The sequence below is a fragment of the Acomys minous genome (assembly GCF_964271855.1).
Source record: "Acomys minous genome assembly, chromosome: 8".
NCBI lineage: Eukaryota > Metazoa > Chordata > Mammalia > Rodentia > Muridae > Acomys > Acomys minous.
Window position 1 is genome coordinate 119592172 of NC_140489.1, and position 22702 is coordinate 119614873.

The window sequence follows — 22702 nt, forward strand, 5'->3', positions numbered from 1 at the left end:
AGAGCTGAACTCTTCCGGGCTTGTTTCTATGAGCAAACACACAATCTGCTTATTTGTTTAGAAGGTGATCTCTTGAAATTAAATAGGACATAAACAATATTTACTTGACAAAAACCAATTCGCCTGTACCTAAGCCAATTAGCTATCATTATTAAAATGAAAGCCCATATAATAACACGTTTTGCCCACACTATTTCCTTGAATTGTTAAGGAAGTGGCTTTAGGTATCTAAATCCCTTTGGTGAAATTGAAATAAATATCCCTGTCTCACAGAGATGTTATAAGAATACTAAATAAGACAAGTTGATGGTCGGCCACAGCTTCTTTGCCCAGTGACTAAATGCACTGAGCTCAACCAACCTTTACGCATTACGCTTCTTCAGAAATAGGAAAATAAACACTAGCTGGGTGTGGAGGTGCAGTGGTGCACACCTATAATCAGGGAGTCAGAGGCAGGGGGATCTCTGTGAGTTCTAGGCCAGCCTGGTCTACATAGTGAGCTCTCGGCCAGCCAGGGGGTCCCGGTCTGGAGAGAGGGGAAGGAGAGGAACACACATGCACAGCGGCATGTGTCAAGTCACTGTGCTTAACAAATGGCAGGTTTTCTTTTTAGCATCTCTTAAGAAAGAGCTTTTGGGTGCACCTCCGTCGCCACTGGGCTTCCTGTCTCTGCAGCAAGCAGTCTGTACGAATTGCATTTGCTTCCGCCCCACTGTCCCCAGAACCAGATGTTTAGCTTTGCCTTTTGGGCTATTATAAATCATTAGAATATAAAACTCTACTTTCCGTTTACAATATTACTTATGAAATAAGAGTATCTCAAGCGAGAAAGGACCAAAAAGAGTAATTGGTAAGAATAGTGGATATAACTCATTCTGTCTTCTAGCCGAAATCAACTTCGTGAGCTCTGGAGTGCTGCTAGGGAAATATGTACATTTCTCTAAAAGCCAAAAGAATTTCCATAGTTATATGCCATGCTCTACATCTGAACCAACCTCTTTCCACCCAATGCATTCTTTTATTACCTTCCTGGGGATTTTTCAGTTGCGCATTTTGCAGTCAGAATGAAAACGTTCTCAGGCAGGTTAGGACTGATTTTTCCCCTCCATCTCCCTCCAAAGCAGAGAAGGGAGCTGGGTTGGGCTGGGGACAGTAGCAGGGCCAGTCCCAAGGGTTGAGCCAGGCAAGAGACTTATAACCGAACCATCTATCATTTTAGATTTCCTTTAAGAGAAGACGAATGATAGACTAAGGCTCCCTCACCCAAATTTATTTTTAAAAATGCTAAGGCAGGAGGGAGGGCGGAGCGGTGTCTGGTAGAGCTGTGAACGGTTCTTTAAGAGAAGGAAAGGAGAGGGCAGGAAATCCAGTCGCTCTGTTGAAGAAAGCAGTTGTATGAGGGAAAAAGGAAAAAGAAAAGAAAAAAACAAAGATAGCGGAGGTGAAGGAGGCAGTAGGGAAAAGGGAAATCAAATCATAAGCAAATAAAACGAACAAAGAATCAGGTACAGGCCAGAAAAGAACCTCGGCAAAAAGGCTAAGCAACTAACAGGCCTGGAGATAGGAATGTGGGGTTGCTTGGACCAGGCTGTGGAGCCACAAGGGGCTGGGCTAGCCTACCGAGGTCGTGATGAGTAACTCGCCACGACCCAGCTCTTCTCTTGGTACTGCGGAGGGGGTGATGACGACGGCTGGCTCGTCCATTGCGACCTTCTCTCTTCCCAGGCCAGGGCTGGCCGGCGGTTGCTAGGAGGCGCGGCCACCCGCCGATTCTGAGGCTGCGCGTGTACAAGACCCGTGCAGGGTCCTGCAGGTCGCCTCTAGTGGTGGGGACAAAGGAGCGACGCACTGCAGGGTCCCTAAAGAAGCTGGCTCAGGGGTCACGTGTATCATAAAGTATTATCTCACAAGTTACCGGCAACCCCTCATCCTAGCAAGGGAAACTGGTAGGCGTATTTAGCTTTAAGATGGAGCTCTGCCTTAACACCCACTTTCTGGTTGGGGTAGCGGCAATCCTCAACTAGCTAGCCCCATAGCTGTGAGAGCCGACCACCCATCTCTTCCATAGGCCTATTGCACTCTGGGCCTCTCTTGATTGTAGCTTCTCAGTCTACAAAGATTATTTTTAAAAACTGAGGCCAGGCGTGGTGGCACATGCCTCTAATCACAGCACTAGGGAGGCAGTGGCAGGCAGATCCCTGTGAGTTCAAGGCCAGCCTGGTCTACAAAGCAAGTCTAGGACAGTGAAGGCTACATAGAGAAACAATGTTTCGAAAAAGTCAGAGGAAAAAAAAAAAAGAAAGAAAAAAGGTTTTCAACCTTAATTCCCACGTATGAAGTACCTACTGTGTTCCAAGGACGCCACCTATATCATACCTCAGGTAGCGATGCTGTGAAGCAAGTGTTAATTAGTTCCATCTGAAGAATGAGGCCAGCTTCCTTGGATAGTGACACCATCACTCAGAAGCCAGAGAATTCAAATCCAAATCTGACTGCAAAGCTTCACCGCCCTCAGGAGTATGAGGTTTCTGTTTCCAATGCCCAACTTTCTAGAGTGGAGCCCACTGTTTCCTAAAACCATCTTAAATCTAAGCCTGGGAAAAAGGCACCAGAACAAGCGGGGGGGGGGGGGGGGGATTGGGTCAGGGGAAGGTGGGGGTGAGTGGGTGGGTGGTGCACGCCTTTAATCCCAGCAATCAGGAGGCAGAGGCAGGTGGATCACTGAGTTTGCGGCCAGCCTGGTCTACAAAGGGATTCCAGGACAGCCAAGGCTAGACAGAGAAACCCGGTCTTGAAAAACAAAAAAACAAAGTGTTCCACAGCTATAGAGTACTTGCTGTATCTGCAGAGAACCCAGGCTGGTTCCCAACACATACACTGTGGCTTGCAAACATCCTATCCAGGAGATCTGACACCCTCTGACCTCTGCAGACACAAGGGACACATACATACACGCAGGCAAAACACTCATACACATATATTGATCTTAAATATTCTCAGGAGCTGGGAGTGGTGGCACATGCCTTTGGTCCCAGCACTTAGGAGACGGAGGCAGGCAGATCACTGAGTTCGAGGCCAGCCTGGTCTAAAAAAAAAAAAAAAGGTTATTGAGGCCAATGAAGTTGAGTTTGATGTCTCTGGAATCCACGTGGTTATGTGCAGGGAATGGACTCTCAAAAGCTGTCCTGGGGCTGCTTAAATACTGACATTCTCTCTCTCTCTCTCTCACACACACACACACACAATAGGAATACAATTGGAACTTAAAAGCATTTATAAAAGCAGTTTGGTACCAACTTATCTTATTGGGGCCTTTCAAAGTTGATGTTCACAGCTGGAGAGTGCTCAGTGGTTAAGAGCGCTGGCTGCCAGGCAAAGGACCTGGGTTCAATTTCTAGCACCGACATGGTGGCTTCCAACTGTAACTTCACTTCTAAAGGATGTGGTGCCTTCGTCTGGCCTCCCAGGACACCAGGCATACTCCTAAGTATCCAGACATAGATGGAGACCAAGCACTGTATCTTTTTTTTATATTTTTGAAACAAACACCTTCTGATTTTTGTTAAAATTCATTGACTCCAATCCCAGGACCTAAGAAAAACCTGGCCAGTTTTAAGATTTGCTTTCTTCTGTTATGTGCACACACATGCAGATGATGGCACCTTGGTGGAATCCTGTTCTCCTTCCACTGACTTGTGGGAATCTAGCTGGCAAGCACTCTTTACCTGATGAGCAGCACACCCGCCTCAGCTCCTTGGTTACTGTGCCAGCAACCTGGAGACACTGATTTCATCTTATTCCTCCAAAACACTGGGGTTTTTTACAATCTGCAGGCCAGGCCCTCCACTTCTCCAAGTGCCAAGGTTATACACATTCACTACCACGCTCAGTTTCTCAATATACTATTTTTTAGAAGTACCAGAAAGCAATTTAAAATAGAGGTTACATGGTTAAGATGAGAATAAACATGCGGCCTCAAATGTAACAGGGTAATCAGGCTCGCCCTGTGCTTCATTTCACTTTCTTATTTTGGCTGAGCTGTAAAACTGGCTCAGCAGACCAGGGACTCAGGCCCTAGAGACTAAAGAATACGAAGGTACAGACAAGTCCAGAAACCCACACAAGGTCTAAGTGGAAAGAAGGGAACATCCGGATGAAAAAAATAGTTTACTTCAAAAATAGAAACACATGGGTCAACGATTTCAAGGACTTCTACCCATATAACAAGTTGAATGTAGCTAAGACAACAACGCTGGGGCAGAATGTCGGTCTAGCACGCAGCAGCCCTGAAGCTGTCTCCAGTGCCACACAGCCTGGCTGGCATCTTAGTGCTTCAGGGCTGGATGGAGACAGTGACAACTTCAAGGTGAAGTTCAAAGTGAGAGGCCTGAGGTATATGAGATAGTCTGAAAAGAGGTAAACAAGAAATACCACCACCTCTGTATATAGGACCATGATTTCTTTTTTGCTTAACAGGTTTCATGACAGAACCATAAAATATTTGGGGCCCAATAATACCTGCTACCCATCAGAACTCCAAAATGTTTTCTTCCTCAAATTCCTTGGGGAAAATACATTACTTCCTAAGGATAATGTTCAACTTTTAAGGCTCAAGTTTTGACTCAAGTTTATGCCAAATACCTCTTTGAAAATAACTTTAGTTGGGCAGTGGTGGTCCAGGCCTTTAATCCCAGCACTTGGGAGGCAGAGGCAGGCGGATCACTGTGAGTTCAAGGCCAGCCTCGTCTACAAAGTGAGGTCAGGACAGCCAAGGTTACAAAGAGAAACCCTGTCTCAAAAAAAGTAACTTTTAAAAATCTAAAATGTATACACAATTAAAATGTACCTATCAGGGGCTAGAGAGAGGGCTCAGTGGTTGGGAGCACTGGCTACTCTTCCAGAGGTCCTGAGCTAAATTCCCAGCAACCACATGGTGGCTCACAACCATTTGTAATGGAATCTGAGTGTCTCTTCTGGTGTACAAGACAGAGCACCCATATACATAAAATAAATAAAAAATTAAAATATATCTAGAAATAAAAAGTTGTTTGTCTAAGCAACCAAATCCAATAAAACTAGTTAACTTTTTCAGTTAAAACTATCCAAATTTAAACTAACCTACCACGGCAGCTTTTAAAAATTAAATTACTAAGAACTGCAGTTTAATGAATTTAGAAACTGAAAAATTGTTACTTAAGTTAACTGCTTATCTAAGCCTAAAACCCTTTTATAGTAAAACATGCTACAAGCAGAGAAGCAGGCGCAGGGAAATTTCTCTCTAGTTACATTAAGAGCATACTGATAAACTGAGATATAAAGGTAAATCATAGTATCCTCCCAACTAGCCACTTAAAAAGCCACAACTACTTAAGAGCTGAAGAGTCAGAGGGCTCAGCAGTTAAGAGCACTTCTTTCTGCATATACAGAGGACTCAGGCTGGGTTCCCAGCACCCACATGGTGGTGCACAACTACTTATCAACTCTAGTTCTGGAGATCTGGGCCCTCTTCTGACTGCTGAGGCACACACATAGGAGCATAACATTCAATATACATACATCTGAAAATGTAAAAAGATGATAAACACATGTAGCACATACCAATTCCTTACAAAAGGTTCATTTATAAGAAGGTTTTGTTTCTTCATGATTCTAGGTTGGCCTGGGAACTCACTGTGTACACCAGGCACCAGACTGGCCCCTGCACTACTGCCAAGCACTGGGAATTCAAGAATGCACCACCATGCCTGGCCATGAAAGAGTTTTTTAAATTTGTAAGAGTAAGGCAGGCAGGAAGTTCCTAGCGAGATTCTACTTAAAAAACAAAACAAAAACAAAAAAACCACAGCTGAATTACACCAAAGAGAAAACAATTTCACACACATTCCCCAAAATTAGACACCAGTAGTTATTAAATCACTCAGATTCAGAGCAACAATTGGGTAAATTGTTAATTTTTTTTATTGGAAAACAAATATACAACTTGGAATGGATTTGAGGCAAATTGTGCCATAAGCAGATTTTCTTTAAGTGGCTAAACGAAGTTTAAAAAGCAAGTAACAATAAAAGAAAATGTTTCTGGTACAATACCAGCAGTACAAAAAAATAGTGTACGAGTACCTGGATTAAACACCCGTTTTGCAATAGTGCAACTTTAAGTACAGATTGTTGACTGTCCACAGTCCACGCAGAGTCACGACTCCACACTTCAACAACAACATGCTGACAGTTCCTAAAAGCTACTTTAAAAAAGGCATAGCCCAGATGTTCCCTCGTTTGACCAACTCCATCTAAGTGTAGATGTGCAGAAGGGCTTAGATAGATCCAGAGTAAGCCACATGCAACATGTTACTTCATCAGTTTCCTAAAATAAGGTTTGACAATGACAGTAAGATAAGGGAAGAAAACATGGAGGAATGAAGTCCTAATTTCTATACATGCATATTTTTTGACAGTAGGGGGAACCTTTTACAGATAAGTTACAAACAAAGAAAAGGCAAATAAACAATTTTGTACAAGAAATTTAACACATTCTGTACAATGTCTTCACTTTGCTGTCATCATTTGTACAAACTCTGAAAAACACAAGAAACAAAAATGAGTCAATGACAAGGAAAAAAAAAATCATGATTACTAAACTCCTTTTCTAGAATTACCACAATAACAAGAGAGCCAGTTTATGTCCAAAGGTGGAACTTCATAAGCCACTATTATTTGGAATCATTAAATATGAGGTAATTAATTTTAGGGCTGTGGGCTATAGCTCCCTCAGAGAATGCATGCCAAGGCCCTGAGTTCAATCCTCAGCAACGCGATGGAAGAGCATTCTTGGCTTAGTTTACACTTGAATTTTGTATCTGCTGATCAGAAGACAGTAATTTCTAAAAAGCTTTGTGTCCTGCAAATGGATAGTCACCCTCAAGTTCCAAGCAACTTTTGAATTCAAACAGTTTCAGACTGGAATCAAGAAAGAAAAACAGAACCTACTTACATACAAAGTCTATTAATTTCATTTTAGGAAATTCACAGTAAAATTTCAAACTTTCCAAATTATCCCACCACCTTCTACAAAAGCTGTACAGTTCCATTCAAATGTTAATACCTTATTAACATGTCGATTTTCTAGGTGCAGGCGTAGAACTGACAGTCAAGTTCTTAGGTGAGTCATGCAGTCTTGTTAGCAGACATTTTAAATGACGTAAGTTTAGTGAGAACTACTTTAGCAAGCAAATGTTGGAAGGTAAGGATCACTGGCCTGCGCATCTCAGCTGGAGCTCAGTGTGTGGGTCAGGCAGCGACTGTGACTTACCTTCATAGTTTACCTGACCGTCGCCATCAATGTCTGCTTCCCTGATCATCTCATCGACCTCCTCGTCTGTTAACTTCTCTCCAAGGTTTGTCATCACATGGCGAAGCTCTGCTGCACTGATGTAGCCGTTGCCGTCCTACAACAGAGCGGCAGTAGTGTCTGAGGAATGTGCCTCAATTCCAGTAATAACCAGCAACTTCTCGTTAGAAAAGTAGGCTTTAAAAATTCACATCAAGTGAGGGCAGTGGAGGCACCTCAGCACCTGAGAGGCAGAGGCAGGCGGATGGATCTCGAGTTCACAGGCAGCCTGGTCTAGAGTCCCAGGACAGCCAGTGCTCCACAGAGCAAAGAAACTGTTCTCAGGGAAAAAAAGAAAATCCACACACAGTGAGTGCAGACTTGGTTGATCTGTAAACGTCATTAAGTAGGATGTCGTTATATTCAAGCCACTATTCCCTGGCTCCCAAGGCACATAATGTATGCATCCTTTGCAAGATCTGTGACTTGAATTCTTATGCACACCCACTTGACATTTGGGCTGGTAAATCACGAGAAGCCTGGCCTCGAGACTACAGGTAGGTAGGTCCTGTTCCCGTGTTGAGCTTTACCTTATCAAACACGCGGAATGCTTCTCTAATTTCTTCTTCACTGTCTGTGTCTTTCATTTTCCTTGCCATCATTGTCAGAAACTCAGGGAAGTCAATCGTGCCATTACCTGAAAATAGTTTGTATAAACATGAAACAGAATGAAAACATCTGTGATAAACCCTCCAGCCCCCCAAATTAAAGACTTACCATCTGCATCTACTTCATTAATCATGTCTTGCAGCTCTGCTTCTGTGGGGTTCTGCCCCAGAGACCTCATCACAGTGCCCAGTTCCTTTGTTGTTATAGTCCCATCACCATCCTTGTCAAATAGTGAGAACGCCTCTTTGAATTCTGAAAGAAAGACCAAAAATCCACACGTGCAGGTTAACAACTCTCTACAACATAAAATGCACTAACTTTTCAAGAAAACAAAGATAGCTTTTTTTGGGTCCTCTGTGTAGCCCTGGCTATCCTGGACTCCTTTTGTAGACCAGGCTGGCCTCGAACTCACAATGATCTGCCTGCTGCCTCTAACTCCCACTATGAGCCACCAGGGAGTTTGCTATGTTTAAAATCAACAAAACACTATAAATTCAAAGCAAGTGCGTCAGAAAATTAAACGGGCTTGTTTTCTAACAGGAAGAAAGTACTATCACAAAATAATATTAATAGTGAGTCGAGCTGTTAAATGTCCACTTAGACCTAAGTATTATGGAGAACAAAGGCAATTTTGAATAAAAGACTTCAAGCTTAGAATAAGTGAAATGCTTTATTCTTAAAGACTTTAAGATCTTATGAAATCGTAACTATGGTCATTCTAACTTAACTGGTAAGGAAATGTTCCGGTAGAGAAATTAAGAAATTAAATATGGTACTCTCAAAGCCACACCAATAACAACAAAGCTACTACACTTCACAAGGTTATTTTATAAACAGATTAAACTATTGACAAACAAAAAAGCAGCTTCAGTTCATGAGCCACTAAACTCTATGTGAAAAACTGTGCATCTGACATGTTTAAGAAATGATGCAATGCTTGTCTTTCTGTTCCAATTTATAATTCCACCTCACATAATCTCTAGGTCTACCCTTTATCTCCATAGGTGTCATCCACTGACTTATATGTTCATGGATATAAAATGTCAAATCTTATAATCATTTCTTTTTATATTGGAAGTACCACTACTCATATATTCATCTATAGCAACCCATTATTGATTACTTATTAGCAGCATAACATGACTAATCCAAATGAGATGTCAAAATCCAAATTCTTTTGGCTTCTAAAAGCACAAGTTGAATTTCCTCTCCACTTACACTGACATGGCTCTGGTTTTTGTTTGTTTACTCTCTGGTCATTTTGTCTTTGCCCACTTACAGCAAAGACCTATATCTCCTCACCTTTCTGACTGTCCAATAAAACAGCTTCTCCTTAGCTGACCTCAAGCAAGTTTAGTAAATTTATAATCCTCAGCAATTCCAGGGACATAAGCAAACTTCTGGAAAGTCACTTGTACTGGTCCCCTCTGAAGACTATAAATAAGTTGTATTAAATGCTCTCTTTTCCACTTCTGTAACCAATATTTTGGCTCAAAGCTCCCTTCAATTGCTTGTACTATTAAAACTGCCTACTAAATTGAGTTATTTGTAAAAATTGCCCACACAATTTCCAGGTCCTAGTACCTCTTTGGAACACCATGTTACTTTATTCACCATAAAACAACTGGTTAGCTTCTTAGATTAGGCAGCACTGCTGCATTTGTATTTACCCATTACATTCTCTCCACATACATGCAGTTCTAGTCATTTAAATAGTTATTTCCTGAGGAACTCATTTGCTCAGTCAGAACTTAGTTAGGACTTGACTATAATAATTGATTAACTGTATACAGTACTAGCCCACATCAACCTAACTACTATACAAATCAAGGCATTCCCCATCTACAAATAGGACTTGATGAACGCTAACTCACGAAATGTACATACTTTTTTAAAAGTTCTAAGTGTCTTTTCACAAACAAGATATACAAATTATCTAGAAAAATATCTGTGTAGGCACATAATCTATTAGCTACTAAATTATTAAAGTTAGAGTACTTAGAGTTATGTACTCATTTACATTACCTTTACAAGCATCATATAGAGCTCTAACCATCTTTTAACATCATTTAAGTGCATAAACTCAAAATGTTTAAGTAGCAACAATCAAGCTATTATAGGGCTTACCTAAGCTAAACTGCAGGAAATAGATGGCTTAAGTTTATGTATTATAAATTTCAAAGGTTTAAAACATCCATGGGCTAGGCCACAGTAGTGCACACCTGTAACCCAGAACTGGGGAGGCTGGGTCTTGTCTTAAGAAACAGATTGTTCATGTTGTACATGCTCATTTATGCACAAAAAGGAACTAATGACATTTAAAGGCTCTCTCTCAATATATCTATACGTGAGTGTGTGTGCGCATGCACTGGTATTTTGACTGCCCAGCATGTCTATGTGAAATTGTCAAATTTGGAGTTACAGACAGTTGTGAGCTGCCTGCCACATGGGTGCTGAGATTTGAACCCAGGCCCTCTGGAAGAGCAGAGCCATCTCTCCAGCTCCCAAATTTTTATTCTTATACTAAAGGGCTTTCTATTTTGTGTAGCCTTGGCTGTCCTTAAAGGCTGCCCCCTTGGTGTTGAGACTGAAGGTGTGGGCCATCACCCCAGACAAGGCTCGTTACTCTTATGTTAAAGACTAGAGCTACGATCTACATCTCAAAACAGGCATTCTATAACCATGGAGTTACTTCTCTTGCCGTTCAATGCCAGTACAATCTGTACACACACACAAGCATTTATCCACATGAACAAGTAGGTTCTCCCTGGACTAAGTTAGTTATTGTTATAATTAACGCATCAGTCGCAGTGACTATACAGCATGAGAGTAAGAATAGCATCCACTGTCCACACAACGTCACATTCTGTGTCCCCAGACACAGAATGCGGTCAACATTTCTTCCTGGAAGGGCAAGCAGACTTTAGACTCCAGAGCATCATTGTCCACCAGTTAGAAGAACAAAGTCCTGTGCAGTGAAGTAGACCTTGACCTTTAGGGGGCAGGCCTTGGAGTAGACAGAACACGCGTGCTCCTGGGGCACTAGCTACGAGGAGATCTGTGGTTCTCCATTCAGAAGACATCTGTGCAGTAAGCATCAGTCCAACTGCACCTGGATTTATCTTCATAAAATTCTGGTTTCTCTATCCTAAACAGTTCAGTAAAACACAAGTCAAAAGTCTGGACCTAGAGCTCTGTAGTGCATGCAGAAAAGGACAGGACAGAGAAAGAACGGTCTGCAGCTCCTTCCCTTTTTTAAAACCAAGTTTAGCATAGTGCTGTCCAGTATTTAATTTAAGCTAGCCTCAAATGCGAGTGCATCACTTCAGTTCCCACGTGCTGGGACTATAGGCATCTATCCATCTGTCTACCTTTCTAGTATCTACCTACCTTTCTTTCTTTCTTTCTATCTATCTATCTATCTATCACCACCCTCAAGCCACAACTTAACTTGAAAGGACATTTTCCTGGTAACTACCAGCCACAGAAGAAATATATCCTATTGCAATGATGTTCTTAAAAAGTACTATATATCTAGGAGGACTAAATATGATAGAAACCTTAAATCTATAATAATATTCTGAGTAGGAGATCAATATTTAACCAGAAATATTGAAAAACAAAGGGTAGATACCTAAGTCAGAGTTTCAGAAAGGAAATATTAGCCCAAGTTAGTCCCCCAAAGAGGGGGAGAATACATGGAGACAGCTGAGGGGGGAAAAAAGTGTGGTAATTTAATGGTGTACTAAGGTTTGAGCTATTTAGTGTATGTACAGCTATGAATACTCAACACCATAACAAATAATTAAAGTGGTACAATACAACCAATGGTGCAACTCGGCTTCAACCAACTTACTGCTTCAAAATACACACTAGATATATATATATATTTACCAACTTATAAAAGTAAATACTAAATTCAAATTATACATTAAGCAGTTTTTACAAAACTTTTATGTTTGTCCCTTAATCTAGTACTTAATTTATTTTATAAATTCATCAACTATTTGAGGACTAACGATTTCTAATAGCTTCCAGGTTTCTGCATATTTACAGGAATGGTAGGTTTACTTTAAATGAGTGATATAATTGAGCTTTAAAATGCTCAAGAGAGAAACCCTGTCTCGAAAAGCCAAAATAAAATAAATAAATAAAATGCTCAAGTAGTAGAGCACAGTAGAGCCCTCAGGAAGGTCATGAATTCCAAACCAGCTTCTTCTTCATAGGGTGCTCAACAACAGCAGTTAAACTGTCTCCAAACCTCAGCGCTGGTGAGAAACCCAGTGATAGAGCACTGACTGGTGTGCACAAGGCCCTAGGCTCATCTCCGCACCGAGGGGTAAAAACAAACTAGACCACTTGGGCACTTAGCAAATGACTGAATTCTGGGAAAACTGAAACAATAAGTTGCTGATAAAAGTCTACTGCGGCCATGTACAGTGGTGACGCCTATGACTGAAGCATTCAGGAGGCAGGGCTAAATGAAGTCAAGGCCAGCCAGTACTTTCCAGCAGGACCTTGTATTCAGAAACAGGAAGAAAAAAAAAAAACCCAAAAAACCACAGGCAAGCATCCACATTTCAAGAACTAACCAGTCCTCTCAAAATATCTGAATAAACCCAAAAGCCCTGGCAGCTAAACTGTACAGCATAAAGATAAGTTTTATGCAATTATTCCATTCCTTCCTTCCAAAAAGTTCAGTTCAATAGCTGTCTCAAAATTCCTATCACTACGATGGCATTTGTAAAAGTTGTAAAATCTGAAAAGAAAACAGAACACCAATGACATTTGTCTTTTTTGACCTCTAGGGAAATTGTTACTCATCAATTGATTAGGCAGATTAAACATTGCTTATCTGAAATGCTTGGGACCAGAAATGTTTCAAATTACAAAGTATCAAATGTGTCATATATACCTCTATACACAACTCGAACTAATTTTTAAAATTTTGTTTTTTTGAGACAGGGTTTCTCTGTATAAAAGCTAGGCTAGCTTCAAACTCAAGAGACCCACTTGCCTGTCTACTGACTGCTGGGATTAAAGGTGTGCACCACCATGCCCTGCGTCAGAAGTAATTTTTGTACAGTATTTTCACTGTCCAAATACTCTGACCACAACCTATCTGTGTGCAAGGTAGAATGCACAATCCTCTATTAATGGTGTCAAGTTAGCACTCAAGCTGGACTTTGGAGAAATCAGTCTTGTAGAGATCAGGGATTATTTCATCTATTTAATTTAAAGTCACAGTACATTCAGCATTCATTTTTCTGACTATATTTCAATTTTAGATCCTATACATATTGCTTGCTCCTCTTCTGTTTTGGTAACTGATTTGAGTTGCATGCCTTTCGGATAGTAGGAAAAAAAAATATCTATTCTCATTCTTTCTCACACACACATACCCCCTTACCCCCATAAATAAAATTTTGTGCATGTACACTTGAACTCACACCTGTCAAAGCAGGCTCAACTATTGTATGTATTCTATATTCATTCTGACACCACTCAGGACATACATCAAAGTCAATTATTTCTTCCAAGAATCTTGAACTGTTATTCAATTTATAGTTAAGTCCCAATGGATATAAACCCAGCATGGTATTTCTTACCTGCAATCTGCTCTTCAGTCAGTTGGTCAGCCTACAAGATCAAAAAGGTAGGTTAATGACGTACAACTATGTAGATTAACAGTTACAGAAACACATTTTAAAACTTTCAAGGTTCATGATGTGCTCTGAGCTGCATTCAGTTCAATGACCCCCTACAACAGTGGGTAAGCAGAATGTGTACGTACTGGCTTAACTCCATAGCTAAGCAAGCTTGACCACGAGCATGCCTAATATCTCAGAATAATTTAAAAGGTAAAATTTATACACAACTAAAAATATATCCAATAAAACCAGTTTCCTTTTTCAATTAAACTACCAATTGCTGTTGGTGGTTGGGTTTTGTTTTTGTTTAAGACAGGGTTTCTCTGTGTATTCTTGGCTGTACTGGAACTACTAGCTCTGTTCTCAAGAGATCAGCCTGCCTCTGCCTCCCAAGCACTGAGATTAAAGATGTGCGCCACCACCCAGCATAAATTACCACAATTTAAACTAATTTCCCAGCCAGGTGTGGTGGCTCATGCCTTTATTCCCAGTACTCGAGAGGAGAGACAGGCGGATCGCTGTGAGTTCAAAGGCCAGCCTGGTCTACAAAGTGAGTCCAGGATAGCCAAGGCTACAGAGAAACCCTGTCTCGGAAAAGCCAATAAAATAACTTCCCATAGCAGTTTTAAAAAATAAAATTACTAAAACCTGCCATCAAACCTAAGAGGAAAGAAATGCAAAGAAGCACCACTCACCTAACAGTCAAATACACAGAATACTCAACAAGATCCTAAGATTCTAAACAAAATACACAGGTTTCTTGTTAGTCTCTGCCTGTAAATATTTTACCGCTTATTAGTACATACATGACTATTATGTAATGCATGTAACTTTAGTATACAACGTAACTGCTATTTAGTTCTAAGAAGTAATGTCCAACCACTGCCGATTTAAAATTCCACCAAGAAGCTAGGCGTGGTGCACACACCTTTAATCTCAGCTTTTGGGAGGCAGAGGCAGGTGGATCTCTTGAGTTCCAGGTCAGCCTGGTCTACAGAGAGTTCCAAGACAGATAGCGGTACATAGTGAGACCCTGTCTTGAAAACAAAACCAAAATAAAACAACAAAACCCCTAACAATATACACCTTACAATTATGTACCATGATTAATCCACTCTCTTGAGAGAAAAAAAGGTCTGGCTCCTCATGTTTTAAGTGAACATAGCCCTAGGAAAGAGTTGTACATTTCTAGGGCAAAGCATAAGGACTTGGAAAAAAAAACAACCCAGAAAATAATTTTCCTCCTCAAAAAATTTGATTTGATCCATGATCATCAGCTGAAGGACAATCTGGGATACAGAGCAAGATCTTAATTTTAAAAGTAACATTTAACTTAACCACAATATAAACAATTTATTTCTCTTTAAATCAAAACAAGAATGCAGGTTCATCAATATGGTGTTTGCCAAAGGTCCTAGGTTCAAGCCCTTGTGGTAAGGGAGGGGGGAAAAAAAGCCAAAGAACTAACTGACTTCAAGTTGAAATGTCATCAATTATGTTCAAGTACCCAAGGCCCTAAGATTAAAAAGAAACATCTTTTGCTAGCCCTCTAAGTGCCAATCCTTCAGCACCCTGGTTTTATAAGCTGTTACCTTGGACATATTACTCAGCCTCTCATAACTAGTCTCACCTACAACTCCAACCCTGCGGCTAATGACTAGCTAACAATGTGTATAAATTAACCAAATTGACAATTTCTACAGAAGGTAAAATGTATACAAAGCCTTTAACAGCTAAACTCACTAAAGCTCCACAGTTTAACTTTAAAGAAAATTGATTTGCACAAACTGAGGTATGTGAAATCACCTCAAATTATTTTAAGCCAGAAAGTGTTGGCGTAGATGTACAGCACGCACTGGAGTGTGTGCGAATCAGAAGCGCTTGCTATGAATTGTGCAGGAAAGCAGCCAGAGATACACACTTTATTTTCAATAGGTTGGGTGAAAGACTGGTGGTGGTGACTTACATGTGTACACATAAAACAAAGTCTCAGGAAGACAAGAAATCTAGTAGTCTTAAATTGGCTTACAAGGTCAAGTTTAAGCTCTCCAAACCGTAAGTTCAGCTCCCAGACTGCAGGCAGACAGAATCTTAGAACACAGTTCAGAAATCACTTCAAGGAATGAACCAGGCACCCAAAACTAAATTTCTCAGATAACCTGAAAACCTCAACTTTGCTTCCAAGGTTTTATGAAAAATCCTTTCTTGAGTTTAAGGTTTTTAAAATAAACTTTACCAATAAGTCCTAGAATAAAAACTCGTAAACTCAAGAGCTTAAGACTCCCTGCACTCAATCTCTCCACGACTCTTCTCTCTATGGAGTCTTGGAGCCAAAATTATACTTTTGGGACAATGCAAGCTCATTAACATGTGTTTATCTCAGTACGGTGAAGACTAACTCACCCGAGAGATGACTAGCTCTTACCTCTCTAATTCCGCAACTATTGATGTAATCCCTCCTGTTGTTCTTGTCATTCCAGAGATTTCCAATGCACTTTCAGGTTCCACCCCAACCTACTGAACTAGATCCTGCATTCTGGGTTACCACTGTTGACCTTTATCTAGAAACTAATCTACACTACAATGTCACCTGAACTGAGCGCATTACCAACATTTAAAGCATTTATAAGGAGCACTCAAAATGGCTGACAAGTGTTTTTTCTTTTTATCTAGTGTACTTATCCGAATCAAGTTATGGACCCATGGGCTTCAGTGTGAACACAAATGTTGCATCTTCATGCTGTCTGCTCACGCCTCCAAATGCTACAGACACACGACGCTTCATATACCATTTCTACAATATAGAACTTATTTATTTCACCTGCATCAAAGCCACTCTAAGTTATTTCTGTAAGATAAAAGTCTTTATTTGGACAGAACGGAACTTTACTATAACAAATCTTGAGCAAAAAGAGAAACCAAACCAGATTAAAACTTCATAAAAATCAGGACCTTTATTAAAAGCCTAAATTCTAGCTGAAGCTAGAAGTTTCTATTTTATAACGGAGACAAAGCAAATTCCTTTATTTTTTGAGCCTAATAAAGATCTTTCATTTTTATGGAATGACTTAAAATACATTCGAAACATTTTCTACCTCTTCACATCTTCAATCACCTGACCTCAATAAAATATTTCTTCCAAAAAACGGTATTCTAGTAAAAATACATGGACTAAATGCAAATTCAATAGCTTTGTAATCAATTCTATATACATATGTCCCTATATTTTTTTTCTCTTTAATAGATCCCTCATAAGTTACAGTTGTCAACTTAACCAAAACCCTCAATGTAGCAATGATGCATTCAAATATAGAAACTTACTGGAAGAAAAGCTCCACTTTAAGATAGAAATTATAATTTCCCAACGAAAAATTAAATCCTACACTGCTAACTTAAAAAAGAATTTACTACACAACTCATAGTGCCAATTGCTTGCCTATAATTTACATCCTGGCTCACCTTACAGAGAACAACCTCAACAACCATATTAAAACTCAGAAGTTATATATCAAAATACAAAGAATTCACCAAGGTGAACTCTCCCCACACCCAAGCAGGCTGGAGGTTTCAGTTGGCAGGCGTCCCCAACTACTGTTTAAGATGTCACCTTGCCTCCTGGACACACCCATTGCTGTAACCCTTGGCAGAGGGAGTAAAGTATTGCTAATTATTGCCCTCATTAATTTTTATAGGAAACATGAGGAGCCTCTTATTTAAAAAAAAAAAACTTTCTAAAATCTCCTGCATACTCCTTCACTGTGCAGTCCTTGATAACCACTGTTGTATAAATGAACTGTAGATCTAAGGGCTGAGATCAGATGGCAACTTCTACACAGAAACATAAGTAGTTTTCTTTTTTTTTTTTCCCCCGCCCCCGTTAAGTCGTCTTCAAGGAACGCCGCGTGTGTTGAGGTGAACGGGAGTGCACCTGAGAACTCAAGAATTTAGCGACCCGCCCCTTAATTGCTACTTTCCCTAGCACGCTTTCGCTGTGGGCGGAAAACGCCTTTGAGACCCTAACTGCAGTCGGTTGTTTTCCCTTTTCGAGCTGCGTTACTTGGAGAAAGCGCCCGACTTCAAGCATAAAGCTTGTTTTCTTCAACGATCAACTTGAAAAAAAAAAAAAAAAAGAAGTGGGGGGAGGGAATTAGGCATCCAGTCTGGGTAGTGGAAGACAGCACCAGATGGAGTAGAACAAGCAGCGCGGCGGGGGGTGGGGTAGCGGCGGCTGCTGGGGTCCCCTCCCCCGCCCATCCCCGCAGCGCCGCGGGCCGCCCAGACCTCCGCAGTCCTGCAGGTGCCAGCGCAGCAGCTGGGGCGCGAGCCGAGCAGTCCCCGGCGGCGGCGGCCCCGGGATCCGCGCGCCCACCCCACCCCCAGCGGCTGCTCCCTGCACCGACGGGCTCGCCTCGCGGGGATGCGGGCTAACGGCGCCCGCTCGCCCCAGGGCCCCGCGCTCCTCCCCGCCCTCCCCCCCCAACCCCCTGCGCATGGCGGCCAGGCGGACAAAGGCGCTTCCTGGCGCCCGCGCTCAGCAGCGGCCGTTGGCGGTTTGAATCCGGCCCCGGGGCTGACCTTTTCGAGCTGCTGCGGCCCCGGGCGCCGCGCGCTGGCTCCTCCCGGGACCGACCACCCCGCCCCGCACCCCTGCTCCATCCTCCCCCGGGCCGAGCCCCGCAGCGCTCCCCACACCCCCCGACTCATCTAAGGAAACCCAAGAGAACCCGGGAGCGGGACACCTGCGACATAACTGTCGCGGGGGCCTCCTGGCCGTCTTTGCGCCATCCCCGTGGCGGAGACGGCTCCTCGACGGTGAGAGAGAGAGGAGGGGAGGTGCCCCCTCTTTTTAGTCGATCCGCCTCGGCGAGTCTCCCCCACCGGCGGGACGGCTACGCACTCACCATGCTGCAAGGGCTACCGGTTTCCGAGTCGCGACCAGACAACCACTCGGCTCGCTCGCTCCACTCGGACTAATGCTCCTCCTCGGCCCCCAGCTCCTCATAAACACCTCCCTCGCCTCCCTCCGCCAGATCCCTCCGCCTCGCGCTAGCTAACGGAACCCAGCGAACGAGTCCCGGCCCGCCCCCTCCCCCCCCACCCTCCCACCCCAGCTCTCCGGGAGACCCCCTTTCTCCGCAGTCGCTCCGCAGACGAGGCAAGCGGCGGAGGGGAGCTAGGGGACGGGTGACGTCAGCGGGTTTCATTCCCGGGCGGTCCGCTGTGGGGCGGGCGGAGGCGCGCCGGGGAGGCGCTACTTCGCGGCGCGGAGGAGCACCGCGGCGGCGGTGGCGGCGGGAGCCGCAGCACCGAGCGTTGGGCCGGCTTCTGATTGGCTGGTTTGTACCTGCAATGCGTCGCTCGCGCCCGCAGCCGGAACGCGGCGCAGCTTGCCGTTGCCGCTCGCCGCGCTGTCCCGGCCCCTGCGCGGGGAGGCGGTGTGGCTCTGTGTGCGCGTGGCCGCAGGCGTCCTCCCGGCCACGGGCGGGCACACGCACACACAGACACACACACACAGACATACACACACACACACGGCCCCCAGGAAGCACGGGCGGGCACACGCACACACAGACACACACACGGCCCCCAGGAAGCACCCTCCCCGCGTTGCTGCTTCGCGGGGGCCACTCGGTTTTTCGTTTCACGGGGCAGAACCCACGCGGCTCATCTGACAGGCTAGTCAGAAGGGGGCTTCCGTTTGTTTGTTTCCCTTTTCCCTTGCCCAACAGGAAACAGAAAGCCACTCAAGCCCACGGTATCTGGGAGGATGTGCGGATAGTCTCCCCAAGAAGCCCCTCTGAAATTAGAAACCCAAAGTAGCCAGAAAAGGATGGAGGGAGCTGAAGAAGAAATAAAATACAGAGGCCAAAGACTGATGATGCAACCATGGCCCAGAAAGAATTATGAAGATGGCCAAGCCAGAAAGAACTTTCCAGTTAAAAAAATAAAAAAATAAAAATAAAAAAATAAGAATTTAAAAAGGCAGAACAACGCAGACCCTCAAATGTAGAGAGCATCATTTTCTTTTCTTTTTTTAAAGCAAGCCAAGATGAAACCTCACCGACAGAAAAGAAGCCTGCTTTCACAAGTTTCCTGTTCAGCAAGAACATTTTCCCTGCTAACAGCTATCTGCAACTACTTGGAGAGCTTCAATTGAATTTAACCTCCTTTTCCCAAATTAGGCATTCCCTCACATTTAAAAAAAAATGTTTTGTAATGGAGCCAGAGTTGCACCTTCTTTCAATCATGCAAAGCAGACATTAAGTGGCCTTCTAATTAGCACTGACAAAACTGAGGCCCTCTCAAGCCGATGTGCACTCAGTGAAAAACGAAAACAAAACAGCTCAGATTTCTGTTCCTGTTGTCCCCCTGATAACAGTGGGAGGAACGCTAATTAACCTCATCCCACAGGTAAGATAAATATCATTAAGTGAGCATGTTACTGTGAAATGGGCACCTCTCTTAAGAATCTGAGGCCAGTACAAAGCATTCTGGTAAATTCCAGGTTTTTCCAAGGTATACCTCAAAAATTTGTTCTTGATTCCCCCTCCGATCTTCAGATAGAAGACCTACTCATGATTTTTTTTCTTTCAGCTGACTCACTAAAAATATTCTCTCGTTACACAGCACCCCGTTATCACCCAGTGAATTTTCATATGAATTTTTTTGTTCGGTTTTGTTTTCTTTTTGAGACAGAGTTTCTCTGTAACAGCTCTGGCTGTCCGGGACTCGCTCTGTAGACTAGGCTAGCCTGGAACTCACAGTGATCCGCCTGCCTCTGCCTCCCTGAGTGCTGGAATTAAAGGTGTGCGCTGTCACCACACCTGGCTTCATATGAAATTTTTAACTGTGGGAAATGGAATGACAAAATGAATAATCCCCTCCCCTAGGGGAGGAGTTTCTGAGAGGATTGTTGCGTAATTGCGATGAGTCTCATATGCAAATGCATTCTTAGAAGTGTAAGATGGTGTTTGTTAGCAAGTATAGAGTTGGGTTTTATTTTGCTTTTTGCTTTTTTTTTTTTTTTTTTAAATAGAGGATATGGGAAAGTTCTTCCAGATTTCTTAGGTCGGGTTTTGCTAAGGCCTCTCTTGTACAGTCTTCCTTGCTGACCTCTCAAGAAGTGAAAGAAAAGTCAGGAGTTACATTTAAAGCCGTTGTGGTTTATGTGTATTTGAGACTGCTCCAAATCAATTTATTTATAGAGCCCTTGCCTTCCGAAACATGACAGAGCACCGCTGAACTCTGGCAATAGAGCAAGAGGCAAAGGCAGCACTGAGCACTGTGTCAGAGCCTGGGACGCATCTTTTTCTGTCTGGTTCTCACAGTGAGCTCTTAGAGAGCTCCACCTCTGTCCAGTGTAGAAATGAGCATGTACTTCCCCCACCGCCTCTTCCGCATTCACGGAGCTGAGACCACACAAGTCTTATCTTTGGATGACTTCCTTTCCGTCACTTCTCTCTTCTAGCCAGTCTGCTGGTGAACTAGGGCAGAAAAAAATATCATTCTCGCATATACAGGGCCTATGGGTTTCTCAACAAAGAAAAAATATTCCAAGGCATTGGTCCCACGTAATCAGTCAAGTTCTATGTGTAGCGGATGTTTTGTTTTGATCCTAAGTGTGGGATGGGGAACAGACTTGTGAGAGAGCAGGTGATGTTTATCCACTTAGAAGTTGAACCACCTTGGTCTTGGGTGGGGGGTGGGGGGCTTGGTTTTTGTCAGCTGAAAAACATTCTAGTACAGAGTCTGAGAATATATATATCTCCACAACAGGAGGCTGGAGCTTTTTGGGTCTTGGTATTGTTTGGCTGTTCACCCCTCCACTTCAAGACACGCCTAGGGAGAACTGCTCCAGCAAAGGCCTCAAGGCTCCTGGCACCGGCTGCAAATCCTGCCAACTACGCCAGGGGAATCACTTCCAGGAGCTGAATTCAACAAGGTCTACTTCTCCTGTTCCCTTAACCTCTTTTCTCTCCCGCCTAGGGTAGGTGGGTTGGAAGGGAGGTACATGCAATAAAGAACCCCAAATAAAGCAGGGTTGGAAAAGGGGAAGCCGACATCTATGCATCTGGAATATGTGCTCGGTAGGTTTGAAACGACTTGAAGAAATTGGGAAGGCAGACAGAAATCATCTTCTTCTGTAGTTCAGACTAGGAGCCCTGGTTGGGAAAGCTAAGCTGATGTTTCCTTTAATGAGGCAAAACAGCGTTGAGATGATACGGTAGCTTTCCAGCAGTGAGACAAAATGCCTCAACTCAACTCAAAAGAGAGAACTTCTGCTTCTGAGTCCTCAGAGTACGGGGCTCTGTTGGTTCTGGTGGGAGAGGCTGTCTTGGAGGCAGCAGGAGACAGATCAGTTACTCTTGGCAGCCAAGCAACAGAGAACGTGCTTTATAATCAAACCTCCCCCTCCCCCAGCCCATTAATCTATGAATGAATTAATCTATTCATGAGGTCAGAGCCCTTATGATCCAGTCACCTGCTAAAGGTCCTAACTCTGAGTAACGGTGCACTGTATGCCAAGCCTTCTGCACATGAGTTGTTATAGACTGTTTATGAGCCAATCCAAGGCTGGGGCGATGGCTCGGCAGCTAAGAGCGTTACCTAGCTGCCCTTTCAGAGGACTAGTGTTCAGTGCCCAGCACCCATGGTGGGCAGTACACAGCTGCCTACAACTCAGACTCCAGGGACCCTAATGCCCTCTTCTGGCCTCTGTAGGCACAGACACTCATATGTCCAAGAGTACGCGCACACGCGCGCTCGCGCGCACACACACACCTAAATCCTAACAGACAGGAATCCAGCCAGATCACAGCTTTCCTACTGCATTCTCGGCTCACTGGAGGCTGAAGGGTACAGGAAGAGAGCAGCACCACAGCATCATCCTAGAGGGCTTATGCTCACACACACAAAAAACGTTCAGGGCCTTCTAGTTTGATGCTGATGTACTGCTATTATTTGCTCATGAAGAAAGTGTTGAATATTAGTTTAAGGTGCCCCTCCAATTGAGTCACTTAGAACTGATGGAGTTCCTGAAATGTTGAACACTCAGTGC

The 22702-nt window shown here is 43.3% G+C and overlaps 2 protein-coding genes and 1 long non-coding RNA gene across 4 annotated transcripts in view; 1 reads left to right on the forward strand and 2 right to left on the reverse strand.

Moving 5' to 3' along the window:
• The window catches only part of STPG4 (sperm-tail PG-rich repeat containing 4), a 45544-nt gene extending 43787 nt beyond the window's left edge, over nt 1–1757 (reverse strand). Inside the window, exons 1-2 of one of the 2 annotated variants that reach the window (XM_084791928.1) lie at nt 1621–1757; nt 1–26 (exon numbers count right to left, since the gene is read on the reverse strand). The exon at nt 1–26 is cut by the window's left edge and continues 34 nt beyond it. In XM_084791928.1, coding sequence (XP_084648054.1) covers nt 1–26; nt 1621–1704 — 110 coding nt within the window. In that variant the 5' untranslated portion in view covers nt 1705–1757. The remainder of the gene's footprint in view (nt 27–1620) is intronic. The other variant, XM_084791929.1, reaches the window with a different exon arrangement.
• Nucleotides 1758–5935: 4178 nt separating this feature from the next.
• Nucleotides 5936–18694, reverse strand: CALM2 (calmodulin 2). Its single transcript, XM_084791932.1, has 6 exons — nt 18546–18694; nt 13603–13633; nt 8102–8245; nt 7915–8021; nt 7307–7442; nt 5936–6572 (listed from the first exon to the last, which is right to left on the reverse strand). The coding sequence occupies exons 1-6, from the start codon at nt 18546–18548 to the stop codon at nt 6544–6546; spliced, it is 450 nt and encodes a 149-aa protein (XP_084648058.1). The 5' UTR covers nt 18549–18694; the 3' UTR covers nt 5936–6543.
• Nucleotides 18110–22260, forward strand: LOC311603108. The gene is made up of 3 exons (XR_014780950.1): nt 18110–18456; nt 19374–20055; nt 21421–22260. It is a non-coding gene; the product is annotated as an uncharacterized lncRNA (long non-coding RNA).
• Nucleotides 22261–22702: the final 442 nt, after the last annotated feature.